This window comes from Panthera onca, chromosome C1, assembly GCF_046562875.1.
Source record: "Panthera onca isolate mPanOnc1 chromosome C1, mPanOnc1 haplotype 2, whole genome shotgun sequence".
NCBI classification, from domain to species: Eukaryota; Metazoa; Chordata; class Mammalia; order Carnivora; family Felidae; genus Panthera; species Panthera onca.
This window is the reverse complement of record NC_138346.1, coordinates 79,898,958-79,914,073: the sequence shown is the minus strand read 5'-3', so window position 1 is coordinate 79,914,073 and position 15,116 is coordinate 79,898,958. Positions and strand designations below refer to the sequence as shown.

General features: G+C 39.7%; 1 protein-coding gene across 1 annotated transcript; it reads right to left on the bottom strand.

Moving 5' to 3' along the window:
* Positions 1–2,181: 2,181 nt before the first annotated feature.
* On the bottom strand, positions 2,182–15,107 carry RBM43 (RNA binding motif protein 43). The gene is made up of 4 exons (XM_060626541.3): positions 14,920–15,107; positions 8,592–8,808; positions 5,598–5,686; positions 2,182–4,815 (listed from the first exon to the last, which is right to left on the bottom strand). The coding sequence occupies exons 1-4, from the start codon at positions 14,920–14,922 to the stop codon at positions 4,063–4,065; spliced, it is 1,062 nt and encodes a 353-aa protein (XP_060482524.3). The 5' UTR covers positions 14,923–15,107; the 3' UTR covers positions 2,182–4,062.
* Positions 15,108–15,116: the final 9 nt, after the last annotated feature.

Here is a 15,116-nt window from a genome sequence, read left to right as displayed (position 1 = left end):
AAAAACTGAGAGCTTTTTCCCTGAGATCAGGAACACGACAGGGATGCCCACTGTCACCGCTGCTGTTTAATATAGTGCTGGAAGTTCTAGCATCAGCAATCAGACAACAAAAGGAAATCAAAGGCATCAAAATTGGCAAAGATGAAGTCAAGCTTTCGCTTTTTGCAGATGACATGATATTATACATGGAAAATCCGATAGACTCCACCAAAAGTCTGCTAGAACTGATACATGAATTCAGCAAAGTTGCAGGATACAAAATCAACGTGCAGAAATCAGTTGCATTCTTATACACTAACAATGAAGCAACAGAAAGACAAATGAAGAAACTGATCCCATTCACAATTGCACCAAGAAGCATAAAATACCTAGGAATAAATCTAACCAAAGATGTAAAAGATCTGTATGCTGAAAACTATAGAAAGCTTATGCAGGTAATTGAAGAAGATATAAAGAAATGGAAAGACATTCCCTGCTCATGGATTGGAAGAATAAATATTGTCAAAATGTCAATACTACCCAAAGCTATCTACACATTCAATGCAATCCCTATCAAAATTGCACCAGCATTCTTCTCGAAACTAGAACAAGCAATCCTAAAATTCATATGGAACCACAAAAGGCCCCGAATAGCCAAAGTAATTTTGAAGAAGAAGACCAAAGCAGGAGGCATCACAATCCCAGACTTTAGCCTCTACTACAAAGCTGTCATCATCAAGACAGCATGGTATTGGCATAAAAACAGACACATAGACCAATGGAATAGAATAGAAACCCCAGAACTAGACCCACAAACGTATGGCCAACTCATCTTTGACAAAGCAGGAAAGAACATCCAATGGAAAAAAGACAGTCTCTTTAACAAATGGTGCTGGGAGAACTGGACAGCAACATGCAGAAGGTTGAAACTAGACCACTTTCTCACACCATTCACAAAAATAAACTCAAAATGGATAAAGGACCTGAATGTGAGACAGGAAACCATCAAAACCTTAGAGGAGAAAGCAGGAAAAGACCTCTCTGACCTCAGCCGTAGCAATCTCTTACTCGGCACATCCCCAAAGGCAAGGGAATTAAAAGCAAAAGTGAATTACTGGGACCTTATGAAGATAAAAAGCTTCTGCACAGCAAAGGAAACAACCAACAAAACGAAAAGGCAACCAACGGAATGGGAAAAGATATTTGCAAATGACACATCGGACAAAGGGCTAGTATCCAAAATCTATAAAGAGCTCATCAAACTCCACACCCGAAAAACAAATAACCCAGTGAAGAAATGGGCAGAAAACATGAATAGACACTTCTCTAAAGAAGACATCCGGATGGCCAACAGGCACATGAAAAGATGTTCAACGTCGCTCCTTATCAGGGAAATACAAATCAAAACCACACTCAGATACCACCTCACGCCAGTCAGAGTGGCCAAAATGAAGAAATCAGGAGACTATAGATGCTGGAGAGGATGTGGAGAAACAGGAACCCTCTTGCACTGTTGGTGGGAATGCAAATTGGTGGAGCCGCTCTGGAAAGCAGTGTGGAGGTTCCTCAGAAAATTAAAAATAGACCTACCCTATGACCCAGCAATAGCACTGCTAGGAATTTATCCAAGGGATACAGGAGTACTGATGCATAGGGGCACCTGTACCCCAATGTTTATAGCGGCACTCTCAACAATAGCCAAATTATGGAAAGAGCCTAAATGTCCATCAACTGATGAATGGATAAAGAAATTGTGGTTTATATACACAATGGAATACTACGTGGCAATGAGAAAAAATGAAATATGGCCTTTTGTAGCAACATGGATGGAACTGGAGAGTGTGATGCTAAGTGAAATAAGCCATACAGAGAAAGACAGATACCATATGGTTTCACTCTTATGTGGATCCTGAGAAACATAACAGAAACCCATGGGGGAGGGGAAGGAAAAAAAAAAAAAAAAAAAAAAAAAGAGGTTAGAGTGGGAGAGAGCCAAAGCATTAGAGACTGTTAAAAACTGAGAACAAACTGAGGGTTGATGGGGGGTGGGAGGGAGGGCAGGGTGGGAGGGAGGGCAGGGTGGGTGATGGGTATTGAGGAGGGCACCTTTTGGGATGAGCACTGGGTGTTGTATGGAAACCAATTTGACAGTAAATTTCATATATTAAAAAATAAAAAAAAAAAATAAGTCACTACTACCACTTTGGGAAAAAATGTCAGTTTTTATTAAAGATAGAAATTGGTTACACAAAGTAGCATATTATAAGGAAAGTGCTGTTAAACTAACTCTAAAATACACAGCAATATGTAAAAAACGTCTGATACATAATATCCTCAAGCAGAAGATGCCATATCCATACTTGTCAATCAAAGTCTATCAGAATATGGAATGAGCATCATTTTTGTAACCCAGTTCTTTGTTTAAAGGCTATTGGTATTAGGCACACAGCCTCTCCTCTGCTGTCCTGCCTGCGGCTCCCTTGCGCACCCTTGCGGTGGATTCAATAAACTCCTATTTCCTTAAAAAAAAAAAAGACTATTCTATTGATTTTAAATTTGTCATAGTAATGAAAGCCTTAGTAGGTATCTCATTAAACTCTGCCAGTTATCAACTTATTGACTCCGCTTTCAATTCATCCTATGTGCCTTCTCTGTGAAAATGGATCTGGGACCCTTAAGTATTTTCCTCTGTAGCTGATAGGATGTTGTTTTCTCAGTAGAGGGCGCTGGAGAGACACTGCAGGACAAAAGTCTTCTTCCTACTCCAACTTGTTCAGCTGGCAGGCTATTAGGGATCCGGTTTTTCTGCAGAAGAAACTTCCCCCGATACCCAACGTCTGCGGCACGGGCAGCTTCTCCAACATCAGGTTCATGCAGCATGGACAGTTGCTCCGATGTCCAGCCGCCAGCACACAAGGCCTTCCCAGGCCCTATAAGTGCACGGTGGCCATTAGCACCCAGTGACTAGCAGGTTACCCCAGCTACTCTAACGCATTTTGTAATGGGATGTCTCTGGTGAGACATTTCCTCTGAACAGATTCCTCCAGCAACCTAGAGGATGGATTTCCAGCAAGATCCCCTGGCACAAACCCTCCAGCAAGGTCTCAGTCCTGGGATGGGGGGCGAGGGGGACTCTTCCATGGTGTTCTACCTAAACTCTTCTTAAATTTGCTATTCCTATGTTTTTTAGAGTTCTCTTTATTTCCTCCTAGCCAATTCCTCATTATTCCAATCCCCTATTATAATTAACAATTTTTTATATTAAACTTTCCCTTTTCATATTACTGCGTGCCTTCTCTCTCCTGACTGAACCCAGGCTGAGACAAACTCCTAGGAGCAAAATAAAAATGAAGCACTTTAAATTTAAAGACATCTTATTGGGCACTTGATGTAAAGAGCAATTTCTCATTGACAAAAACAACAAGGAAATATTGTATCTTAAAATATGGAAATACAGGGTGCCTGGGTGGTTCAGTCAGTTAAGCCTCCGACTCTTGATTTCATCTCAGGTCATGATCTCAAGGTTTATAAGTTTGAGTCCCACACTGGGTCCCAAGCAGGCTCTGACAGTGTAGAATCAAAATAAATAAACTTAAAAACGATTTTTTAAATAAAAGATGGAAATACTTGGGATTTAGATGGCTAAGAAAAATGAAAACATAGAAAGAGATTTGTCTTGTGCTTTTCTTTTGATCTAAACAGTTCACATCATCACAATCACATTTGTTTACTTTGAGATGAGCAAGATACATTCTAAGAATTTGGGGTTTCAGGGAAAGTGAGATTTCTTCAAAGTTTAATGAGATTTTTTTTTCAAAGTTTTAAGACTTAGATATTATCTTTGTAGTCAGATAGGCCAAGTTTAACCCCATTCTTTGCCTGCTCGATAACTCCGGACAAATGTTTTAACTTCTCCAAATCCTAGGTTCTTCCCCTAGAACATGAGGATAGCAATGCCTACAATGAAGGATGGTTGTAAGGATTAAATGACTAATGTGTGTAAAGCTAGCATCATACACAGCATTGCCTCTGCTCAGTGAGGGAGAGTGACTGCCACTACCACTATTGCTGAGATTTTATTACCTAACTTTTTAGCCTTATTAATTTCATGATCTCTTTTTTAAACAAGTGTGTGTCAGAAGAAGATCCTATAATATCAATGTGCGTCTCGTAAAAATTAATCAGAACCTTAGGGTACCTCAAACTTACTTGTTCACAGGCCGACTTAATCCTTCTTTTATCTCTATTCTCCTTTCCTTTCAAAAGAAGTGTCTCTTTTTTAAGCTCAAAGTGAAGAGCAAGTGAATATTCCTCAATAAGTGCTTTCACAAGCTTTGCATTGTTTGGGTGAGAACATTGTTGAGCATTTCTTATACAGATTGTGGTGATTTCACCATCCACTCTCTCCTGACAGAAAACATGACATTTTTTCAATGTGCTTTCATAAAATCTGCTCTTTTTCAGATAAAGGAATACATCTGTATCGAGAACAAGTGTTTCTCCGCTCCTAGTGGTCTCAGGTACTGAGGACCCGGGTGACTCTGAGGAGTTACTGCCTCTCTGGAGATCCCTTTTGGGGCCCTGGCTGTTGTTCCACTTTTCCTCACTGATAAAATTCCTATTTTTTTCTAAAAGAGAACTTGCTTTTAATAGCAAAGTTTCTTTAAGCCTCAGGATATCCAGAAATGACCCTTGCACAGAGACTCTTCCATTGGGTTCCAGAGGACTGAAGGATAAAGTTGGGATTTTCCTTGTCAGGTCCGTTACCAGGCTTTCTAGAATGACTTGACTCCGAAAAACAGAAAGATCGAGGATAGCTTTTACAGAGCTGAAGACCTAAAATTAAACAGAGAGAAATGAAAACAGCACTGTCTAGGGGAGTGGACAACATAAACACATTTTTTCCTGCCACTTTCTCCATCTCTACAGCAGTTGCCCTAAACCAAACCCCGCCTGCCTAGCACAGACTAGTTTCTGACGCCACAGCAGGGATCTCACAACCCCATCAAGGCCATAATGCTCAATTTGGGATTCACGGTCCCTCAGTGCATTTCCCAAAAAGAGCTAGTCAAATATGTTTTAGAGGCAGAATGTTATTTGAACCAAAGTCTTAAGCAAAATCCATACACTGTTATGAGGTACAGATACACAATGTTCTGGTTCTTCTCTATGGACAGGAGTTCCCCTGGAGAGTCCTCCAACTTAAGTTCATCAGATGACGGCCCAGAACCCTGCGTTTCTCAGTGAATAGTTTCAGACCAGTGAATTTTAACTTTTTCCTCTTAATTCTACCTTTCCTGCCTCTTTGAAGCTCCTTTTTAATGTTCATCCTACTTTTTTTTCTTCCTGAAAATAAGTCTTTAGGTATCTACCTGACATCCTCCATATAAGCATAAAAACTCTGTGTCACTTTGAAAGCATCAAAAGGCACACATAGGAACATGAAACAGATGAGGCAATAAGCCAAAAATTTCAAGACACAGGCTTGGCGTTTAGCACTCAGGTTAGCAAGTTGGCATTTCCTTTTGTAGGAGTCGTGAGATGAGAGTGCTCTGTGTCTCCTGTGTAGGGAACACACAGAAGAAACAGGATCCAGGACTGTAGGCATCACACCTTACCTTTTCACCAAAATGAGAGACTGTGAATTGAGCAGGTCCAACCTTTTCTGCCTGACAGTGTTTCTGTTTTCTGCTGACATTCTTTGCACCTAAGTGGAAACACTGCCATCAGAAGTGTTTGCAGCCTGACACACTAATAATTAATTATTAATAATAGAAATGTTCAACTCTATTATTCAACATGCCTAAGATTTTTTTTCATTTTCCTCTAAGTTCAACACTTAAATAGTTTTCCCTTCTACTTTAACAGATTAAAGTTGATTTCATGTGTACATTTGATCCTAATCATATTTTTAAAACCACACAAGTGTGTGTGTATATATATATATGTATGTATATATATGAATGTATATATGAATAGAAAACAAAAACCTAAAAGTAAATCCTCCCTCTATTAATTATAGCCATAAGGAGACTTCACCTTCTTAAATTCAGAATACCACACTGTCTTTGTTCTCCTCTAATTCACGGTCTCCTTTGCTAATTCTCCTTCTCTTCTCATTCTCTAGATGTTACCATGCCCCAGGCCTCAGGACTTATACCTCTTTGCAAACATACACCCAACCCCAGACTTATCTCAACAATCCCACCACTTTAGATACTATCACTAAATGCATCATTTCTGGGGCACCTGGGTAGCTCAGCTGGTTGAGCATCTGACTTCGGCTCAGGTCATGATCTCACGGTTTGTGAGTTCAAGCCCCCCGTCAGGCTCTGTGCTGACAGCTCAGAGTCGGGATCCTGCTTCAGATTGCGTGTCTCCCTCTCTCTCTGCCCCTCCCCCACTCATGTTTTCTCTCTCTCTCTCTCTCTCTCTCTCTCTCTCTGTCTCAAAAAAAAATAAACATTTAAAAAAGATTTTTTTAATGCATCATTTCCAAATTCTCTTTGGCCTCCACTTTCATCTGCCAGTGGAAATCTCTACTTTATTATCCTAATAAACATCTCAATGACCAAAATTCAAATCTTGATAACTATTCCCCTTCCAAAAGTACTCTTCCTCCAGTGTTCCACATCTCAGAAAATGACACCTAATCCATCAGCAAATCCTGAATGGCCACCAGTTCCCAGTCAACAGCCTTGTTACCACCCTAGTCAAAACCAGAGATGACCAGGAACTTGTGCTCTCCACGTGGCTGCCAGAGCGAAGAAAGGGCAGTCACATTCCATCAGTCATCCGCTCAAAACCCACTGATGGTTTTCCATCTCACCCAGAATAAAATCCAGATATCTTGCCTTGACCTATAGGCTGTTTAACATAATCTGGTGCCCAGCTACCCATCTAACCACATCTCCTTTTACTCTCTCCCTTGCTCACCCCGCTCCAGCCACTCAGGCTGCCTTGCTGTCTTTAAAATGCCCAGCATGTTGGGGCGCCTGGGTGGCTCAGTCGGTTAAACGGCCGACTTCGGCTCAGGTCACGATCTCGCGGTCGGTGAGTTCGAGCCCCGCGTCGGGCTCTGGGCTGATGGCTCAGAGCCTGGAGCCTGCTTCCGATTCTGTGTCTCCCTCTCTCTCTGCCCCTCCCCCGTTCATGCTCTGTCTCTCTCTGTCTCAAAAATAAATAAAACGTTAAAAAATAAAAATATAAAAAAAAAATAAAATGCTCAGCATGCTACCCTCTCAGAAAATGTTTCCTAGTCCTTCCCTTAGCCTAGAATGTTCTTCCCCCTTATCTGCATGAGTCATTCCATTATTTCATTCAGGTCTCTGCTCAAATGTCACCTGAAGAGTACTTCCCCACCCACTCTATCTAATAAAGCAGTACTCTCCATCACATTATATCCCTTTATTCTGTTTTATATTTTTTCATAGCACTCATTACATGTTAATATACACAAATAAATGTATAAACATAAAGATAAATATATAATGTATAAATATATAAATTAATCAAGCACCCAACATATAATATATATTCATTTATTTGCTAGTTTATTATCTGTCCACCTGCACGGATGTAGGTTTCATGAAAGAAAACATTTTGCCTGCTTCACTCATTGCTGTATCTTGAAGGCCTAGAATGGTGCCAGGTAAATAATAAGCAGTCAAAAATATTTGTGAACAAATGAATGAATGAGCCTTCCCTCTCTCTCTTTGGTTCAATGGTACCAGTTGAACGTTTAAAATATTAACTTCCAAAAACACAACAATCCCCTGAGAGAAATAATAAGGAGCCCCTCACATGCTCCCTACCATAACATCCCCATTGAGAAGGAATGGCTTAACTATGGTGACAGGTAAAGGTGCTATAATCTATAGTCTTAGGTTTCTCTCTAGAACCTATCTTCCCTCAGGAAAAGCAAGTTCTCTTCTGCTTCTAACCCCATATAGTATTTTACCTCCAAGACGCTGGCATGGAGCCTCATCTTTCTTTGGCAATATATTTTGCCAGTTACTAAGCTGTAAAGAAGGCTGCCCCTCTCCATGAGGCTGGAGGGATGAATATCCCCTGCAGATCCAACCTCCTCACCTATGTCAGGGATGGGATAGGAACAGAATGGTTCAGTCTGATCTCAGATCCAAGCTATTCATCCAATCCAACTTTACCGGTGATAAAGGTGATGTTATATTAGAATATCTTTTTGTAGGTTTGAACAAAGAGAAGCTAATGGTATGATTATATTGCTGAAGCCACTTGAAAATTCAGAGTTATCATATTTGTGAGATTATAGATTCTTGGGGGCTTCATTTTTTTTCTGTATTTTACAAGTTTTCTACAATAAAATGTATCACTTTCATCCCAAGATCCAGACAGATTCTAAATATAGAAAGAAGTCTTCAAGAATTTGGCAGTTGCTAACAACTTTATCATGAGCCATTTTCACATACATTCTTGTTAATACAATATTGTACCAATATATTCAGAATAGAATAATATTTTCAAAATGCTACTTTAAACTCTACCAATCCCATGAATCATTTTAATGAAATTCAATTCTTGATTTCATTACAGAAGTATTTCTAAAATTACAAAATTTGATTTGGAAATACCTTTTTTCTCTTTGAATGTCACATTTGCAACTCCCCTGCCCCTGGTTCTTGTTGGATATATCACATGTTCAACAACTCTGCCTTTATTCTTAATATCTTGAAAGTGAGTCTTCACTACTGTGGTCAGTAATTGATCATTAAAAAGGCAAACCGGATGGCCAGCAACTTCAACCATTCTTTCAGAAGCTTTGGAGTCCTTGCCTTTCAAAACTGATGCCTGTAAGAACAATAGTAGGATACTCTTTAAATACAAAAATAAGATTCTCCTTAATATAGCCATCATCACACACCAGTGGAAGAGAGTATATTTTATTCAATAAAGGTGCTAGTATAGCTGATCAGACACTTAAAAAAAAAAAAAAAGGACAGATCCTTGCCTCACGTCATATACCAACATAAACCCCACATGAATTTGAGGGGTACAATGTAAAAAGTGAACTCAATTTTTTTTTATAAATGGAAAACATTAGTTAATATTTGCCTGATTTTAGAAAGGCCTAAAAGTAATAGCAATCACAAAGGAAGAGATCAAGAAATACACATGGTAAAAATTTAAGTTTGAAAACAAGTCAAGCCAACCACAAAATATGGTAGTTTGGAGATGGCTAGATGTTTTCTTTATATATATAATGTATATATATTATATATATTTATGTTTATATTATATATTTTTTTATATTTATAAATTTATAAATAAATTTATATTTATATTATATATATTTATATATTATTATATTTATATTATATGTTTATTATATATAATCTATATGTGTGTAGTATTTATATATTATATATTTATATATATATATATATATATATATATATATACAATATATATATTATTTATTGCCACATTGGTTTCCATACAATACTCAGCGCTCATCCCAACAGGTGCCCTCCTCAATGCCCATCACCCACTTCCCCCCCCCCCATCAACCCTCAGTTTATTCTCAGTTTTTAAGAGTTTCTTATGGTTTGCCTCCTTCCCTCTCTGTAACTTTTTTTTCCCCTTCCTCTCCCCCATGGTCTTCTGTCAAGTTTCTCAGGATCCACATATGAGTGAAAGCATATGGTAGCTGTCTTTCTCTGCCTGACTTATTTCACTTAACATAATACTCTCCAGTTCCATCCACGTTGCTACAAATGGCCAGATTTCATTCTCTCTCATTGCCAAGTAGTATTCCATTGTATATATAAACCACATCTTCTTTATCTATTCGTCAGTTGATGGACATTTAGGCTCTTTCCATAATTTGGCTACTGTTGAAAGTGCTGCTATAATCATTGGGATACAAATGCCTCTGAGCGTCAGCACTCCTGTATCCCTTGGGTAAATTCCTAACAATGCTATTGCTGGGTCATAAGGTAGATCTATTTTTAATTTTGTGAGGAACTTCCACACTGTTTTCCAGAGCGGCTGCACCAGTTTGCATTCCCACCAACAGTGCAAGAGGGTTCCCGTTTCTCCACATCCTCTCCAGCATCTATAGTCTCCTGATTTGTTCATTTTAGCCACTCTGACTGGTGTGAGGTGATATTTCAGTGTGGTTTTGATTTGTATTTCCCTGATGAGGAGGGACGTTGAGCATCTTTTCATGTGCCTGTTGGCCATCTGGATGTCTTCTTTAGAAAAGTGTCTATTTGTGTCTGGCTAGATGTTTTCTCAATTGTACAGTCCAAAGCACATAACCCACTATGAAACACATCCCCTACTTTTTTGGGTCAGAATTAGAAAAAAAGGGCCCCATAAAAAAAAAAAAAAACAAAAACAAAACAAAAAAAAAAAAACAACCCTGGCCATAACGGTGGGGCTGCAGTGAAGTAAATCCTGCCTTCAGGCACATACATGAGATAGAATTCAACAACTAAGAGCATATGCTATTGAAGACCCCGCCACTATGCTGAGCACAGAGCACCAACTGCAAGTAGACCCTTCCCTGAGCTCACTCTCTTCGAACTTCTTACATTATTCAGGTAAAGGGCTTTGGTTTCAATGTTTTGATTTGTTCCCCAGCCCATTTAGGGAAGTGGACCTATCAGCTGTTCTCAGTGCTTACATAGGTAGTCCAGCCTGATTATAACACAGTTCAGACTTAATCTATCCTAAATTACCTCCAGGGAAGACAGGATATCTCATAAGGCTAACAGATCACAAAGATGTGTCAGGCTGTCAGTTCAGAGGACTCTGTACTCAGAATAGGATTTCGCTGGGTGTAAGCTAGCTATTTCTGACCTCCGGTCAAGAAGACAGTCTAAGTACACAGCATCCTGTCCATCCCAACAGCAAGTAAAACAATAAAAGTAAAGAATAAGAATAAAAAGGAGAATAAGCCCAGTTGACACATTTCTGGAAGACTGAAAATATATAGAAGTATGAGAAGGATAAGAGAGAGAAAAGGATCTAACCCTGAACAAGGAAAGGGGGTTTCACGGGAAAGGTGACAACAGAAATGAAAAAAGGGACCAAAACCAGAAAGATCAGTTGAAAAACTAGTGGCAAAACAACTTCTCCAGTTGTCTCTCCACATTCCTTACCCTCCCTGCATACACACACACACACACACACACACACACACACACACACGAGGATAGTGAAGGCAGCTGGGTGACAACCTGCGGCTGGGGGGCCGGGGCAGATGACTTAAAGATTATTGTACCTTAAAAAAAAAACTGAATGAACACTTAGGGAGAATCTGACCTGCTAGTATGGGTGCTGGCACCTATAGCAAGTCTCCACTGCTTTCTGGCATTTGAAGGGACTCCAACCTAAAGATCATAAGCAAACTGAAGTGTGGCACGATTTGAATTAATTTATGCAGTACCAAAAATTGCCAGTCCAATTGACACTGCTGCTGGGAACATTTGCCTGTCAAGTGGAAAAGGAAAAATACACATGACATTGGACTAAAAGGAGAAAAAGTAATCACAGCACAGTACTAGGCGTGGCTATAAACAGTATTTACTATTTGCATAATAATGTAAAAACTCCTATTGGTTGTTTTTTTTTTTAATTTTTTTTAACGTTTATTTATTTTTGAGACAGAGAGAGACAGAGCACGAACGGGGGAGGGTCAGAGAGAGAGGGAATCTGAAACAGGCTCCAGGCTCTGAGCAGTCAGCACAGAGCCCGACGCGGGGCTCAAACTCACATACCGCGAGATCGTGACCTGAGCCTAAGTCGGACGCTTAACCGACTGAGCCACGCAGGCGCCCCTCCTATTGGTTTTTAAACCAACTTTAGACTAATTTTGTTAAGTCTCTGAAATGCTAAGATTTAAGTATGACTACAGAATAAAATGGAAACATTCAACCCTGCCAATTTAAGAATAAAGGCTGAACTAACAGAAGTTGAGAACAAAATAATCTCCTCTTACACTACTGAAAAGCATGTCATTCCATCAAAATTTTAAGAATACTATGGAAGCTATAAAAATATGCCATAGGAAATTTTTAAATAATATTAAAACTTTCAAACTTGGAAGATAGGAAAAGGCAGATATTACTTAAGTGAAATCCTCATTTATCATAGTAGGAATTCAACAGAAAATGATGAAAGTCAATGATGCCTGCCCCCAGGATATATACTCTCTCAGCATCTCTTTGGTATTTCAGCTAGTAGTTGTCAAAATCAGGTGGCAAGGGGCGCCTGGGTGGTTCAGTCAGTTAAGAGTCCAACTTCAGCTCAGGTCATGATCTCATGGCTTGTGAGTTAGAGCCCCACATCCGGCTCTGTGCTGACAGCTCAGAGCCTGGAGCCTGCTTTGGATTCTAGATCTCTCTCTCTCTCTGCCCCTCCCCCACTCATGCTCTGCCTCTCTCTTCTCTCTCTCTCTCTCAAAAATAAATAATAAACATTTTTTTTAAAAGTGTTGAGTAGTATGTTGCAAGGTACTTAAAAATCATCTGTGTGCTCTAGTAATTCTTTCGTTAGGTGTTGATTCTTTCACTTGGTGATATTTGCACTTCATTTTATGGCATTTACATTTTCTCAAAAAATTGGTGGATTTCGGTTGTAAATAATTAATTAATCAAAAAACTAAAAATAAAAAAAGTGTTAAAATCAGGTGGCAAAAATGCACCTGATGAAAAAGTGTTTTTAAGTTCACAGTGTACACTGAATTTCTTAGACTATATAGTGTCTTGTCAATTAACAAATACAGTAATACAACTACAGTTAATATAATACAGTAGTACAAAATACAGTTAATCAGTTAACAAATACAGTAATAACTAAGCATGTGTTCTATGTCTGGCAATATAATGGGTACCATAGATGACACATACAAAGAAATAAAACATACCCCGTGCCCTAAAATTTGGTGTCCCCATAAAAATTTACTGAGCTTTATTATGTGGGGATAGCCTTGGATAGGCCTTAGGATTACCAATATTTAAAATAAAGGCCTCTACCTTATGGATGAGAGAGGGATGAGAGAGAAAGGCAGACACATAAATACATCATTTCAACAGAGCTTGGTACGCACACAAAAGGAGACATATTTCTCTACACAGGAAAACAGACGATTTGAGAAGGATACAAGACCGTCCAAAATAAAATGCTAAAATATACAATAGATACCATCCAGGATTAGGAAGCAAGATTAACTCTAGCTAAAGCAGTCAAAGAAAGCTTCATGAAAGAAAAGCCTTGAAGGCTGAGGTCAAATTTTAATTAATGGTCAAATTTAATTTAAAAATGCAAAAGAAGAGTTCACAACAATAGCAAAGGGACAGAGGAATAGGAGACGAAAATGGCTCATGTTGAGACATATAAAACAAAGTGAGTGTCTCCTAAAAATGAAACTCATAATAATCTATCAAGTATTTGTTACAAAAGATACTTTCAATGGAGGAAAACATAGTTTCTTCAAATATTCACAACCAGATTGCATAGGAAATAGTAAAATATATGTGTTCCTCCATCCTAGTCCCAAATGGTATGACATAATTATCCCAAAATAGTTCTTCCTAACAGAGGAAAAGAAATGACAAGAGATTTTTCAGGAATTCTACTTCACAGGAGATTTGTCTGGATACAACATCTGGCTCTAATAGTCCACACCAACCTCAATGGTTAAATGGCTAATAAATTAGCTTCCTTTTTGCTTTTCATCAACGTCAAAGAAAAACTTTCAATAAATTTAAATTCAGGAAATCTTACTCCACCTGTGCCCTCATCAATACTAACACCATTATTTCTTTATTCAAGTGTCTGCATTTAATTTATCCTTGAAATTAAAGGAACTTCTCCCTGACAGCTATTAACCTCTTCTATCCAGCAATAAGAAAAAGAGATGTCTTGAAAATAGCTCTTGCAACAGTCACCACAGAGATACAGGATTTTGAAGCAAGACAAGCATTTTGGACAAGAGGTATTAAGGTGATGACATTTTCCAGTATCAATGATATATTTTAATACACTTCCGACCATAGTGTCAGAAAGCCAAAAGATATAAAGAAAAACTGTTAGTTTTGTTTTTGTAAGTAAGGCACTAGACAGAAATAATTAGATTCATTCCTTGCATCCATGTATATTTCTTTTTTTAAAAAATCAGTTATTTTCATTGACGTTGCCTTTACTGCTACCAATAAACAAAATCATACTGGAATCTAACAACTGCTTTGGCATTTCCGGGACCCTAATAACTAAAGGCCCTGCCACTGCCTTCAAGCGCCTGATGGAAAGAACACAGAAGGCTCAATCTTGAACTTGCTAACTGTTCTTGCTAGCCAGCACAGATGGCGAAAACACAGAGCCCTTTGTGCCTGGAAAAAGAACTAAGGCCACCAGAGAGAATTCCCACTAATGCAGACAAGACATCAGGATGCCTTCCCAACTTGAGTCCTTGGCTCGAATCCTTCTTGCTGGCCCTTTTCAAAAGGAAACAGCGGCCTCTATTTCTGGGTAATTTTCTCCGCTGTTGTTCCCCAAGGAGTGGGAGGAGTGGGAGGCAACAGTTAAGCCCAAACACAGCCTGCGAAACTACTCCTCGACGAGACAGCTGTGTCCCTGACCACGAGACACTGGGTGAGGGAGGCGGCCGTGGCGTTCTGTCCCTTTGGAGTTGTGCCTGTCTCGCACAGCCTGCTATGAATTTCAAGCGCGCGCGCCACACTGCCACAGGAGCAGGTGCAGAAAAGTCAGGGCAAGGTTTGCCGGAGGGTTGGCCTCCGCGGCAGGTGGCTCTCCGCCAGCACCGGGCCTCCCCGCGCGCCGCGGGCGACAGCCTCTCACCCCCGCCCGGCCGGCTCCGCGAGCTCCTGTGGGACCGTGATAACGGGATGGGAAAGACCCTGACTGGTAAAAGCCAGAACAAAAGTAACTTGCCATGGCGGAGAAGAGACGCGCCTTCCGCTGCCTGCAGGGCCCAAATCTAGCAGAGCACAGGCCACAAGGCTGGCCGGAAGAAGGTTTTGCTTTCAGTTCTTTGTTGACGCTAGCCTGGAGATGATGTGAAAAAAAAAAAAAAAAAAAAAAAAAACAAACTGCCCCTCCACCGCATCCCGCTGCTCTGCGCCTCTTGG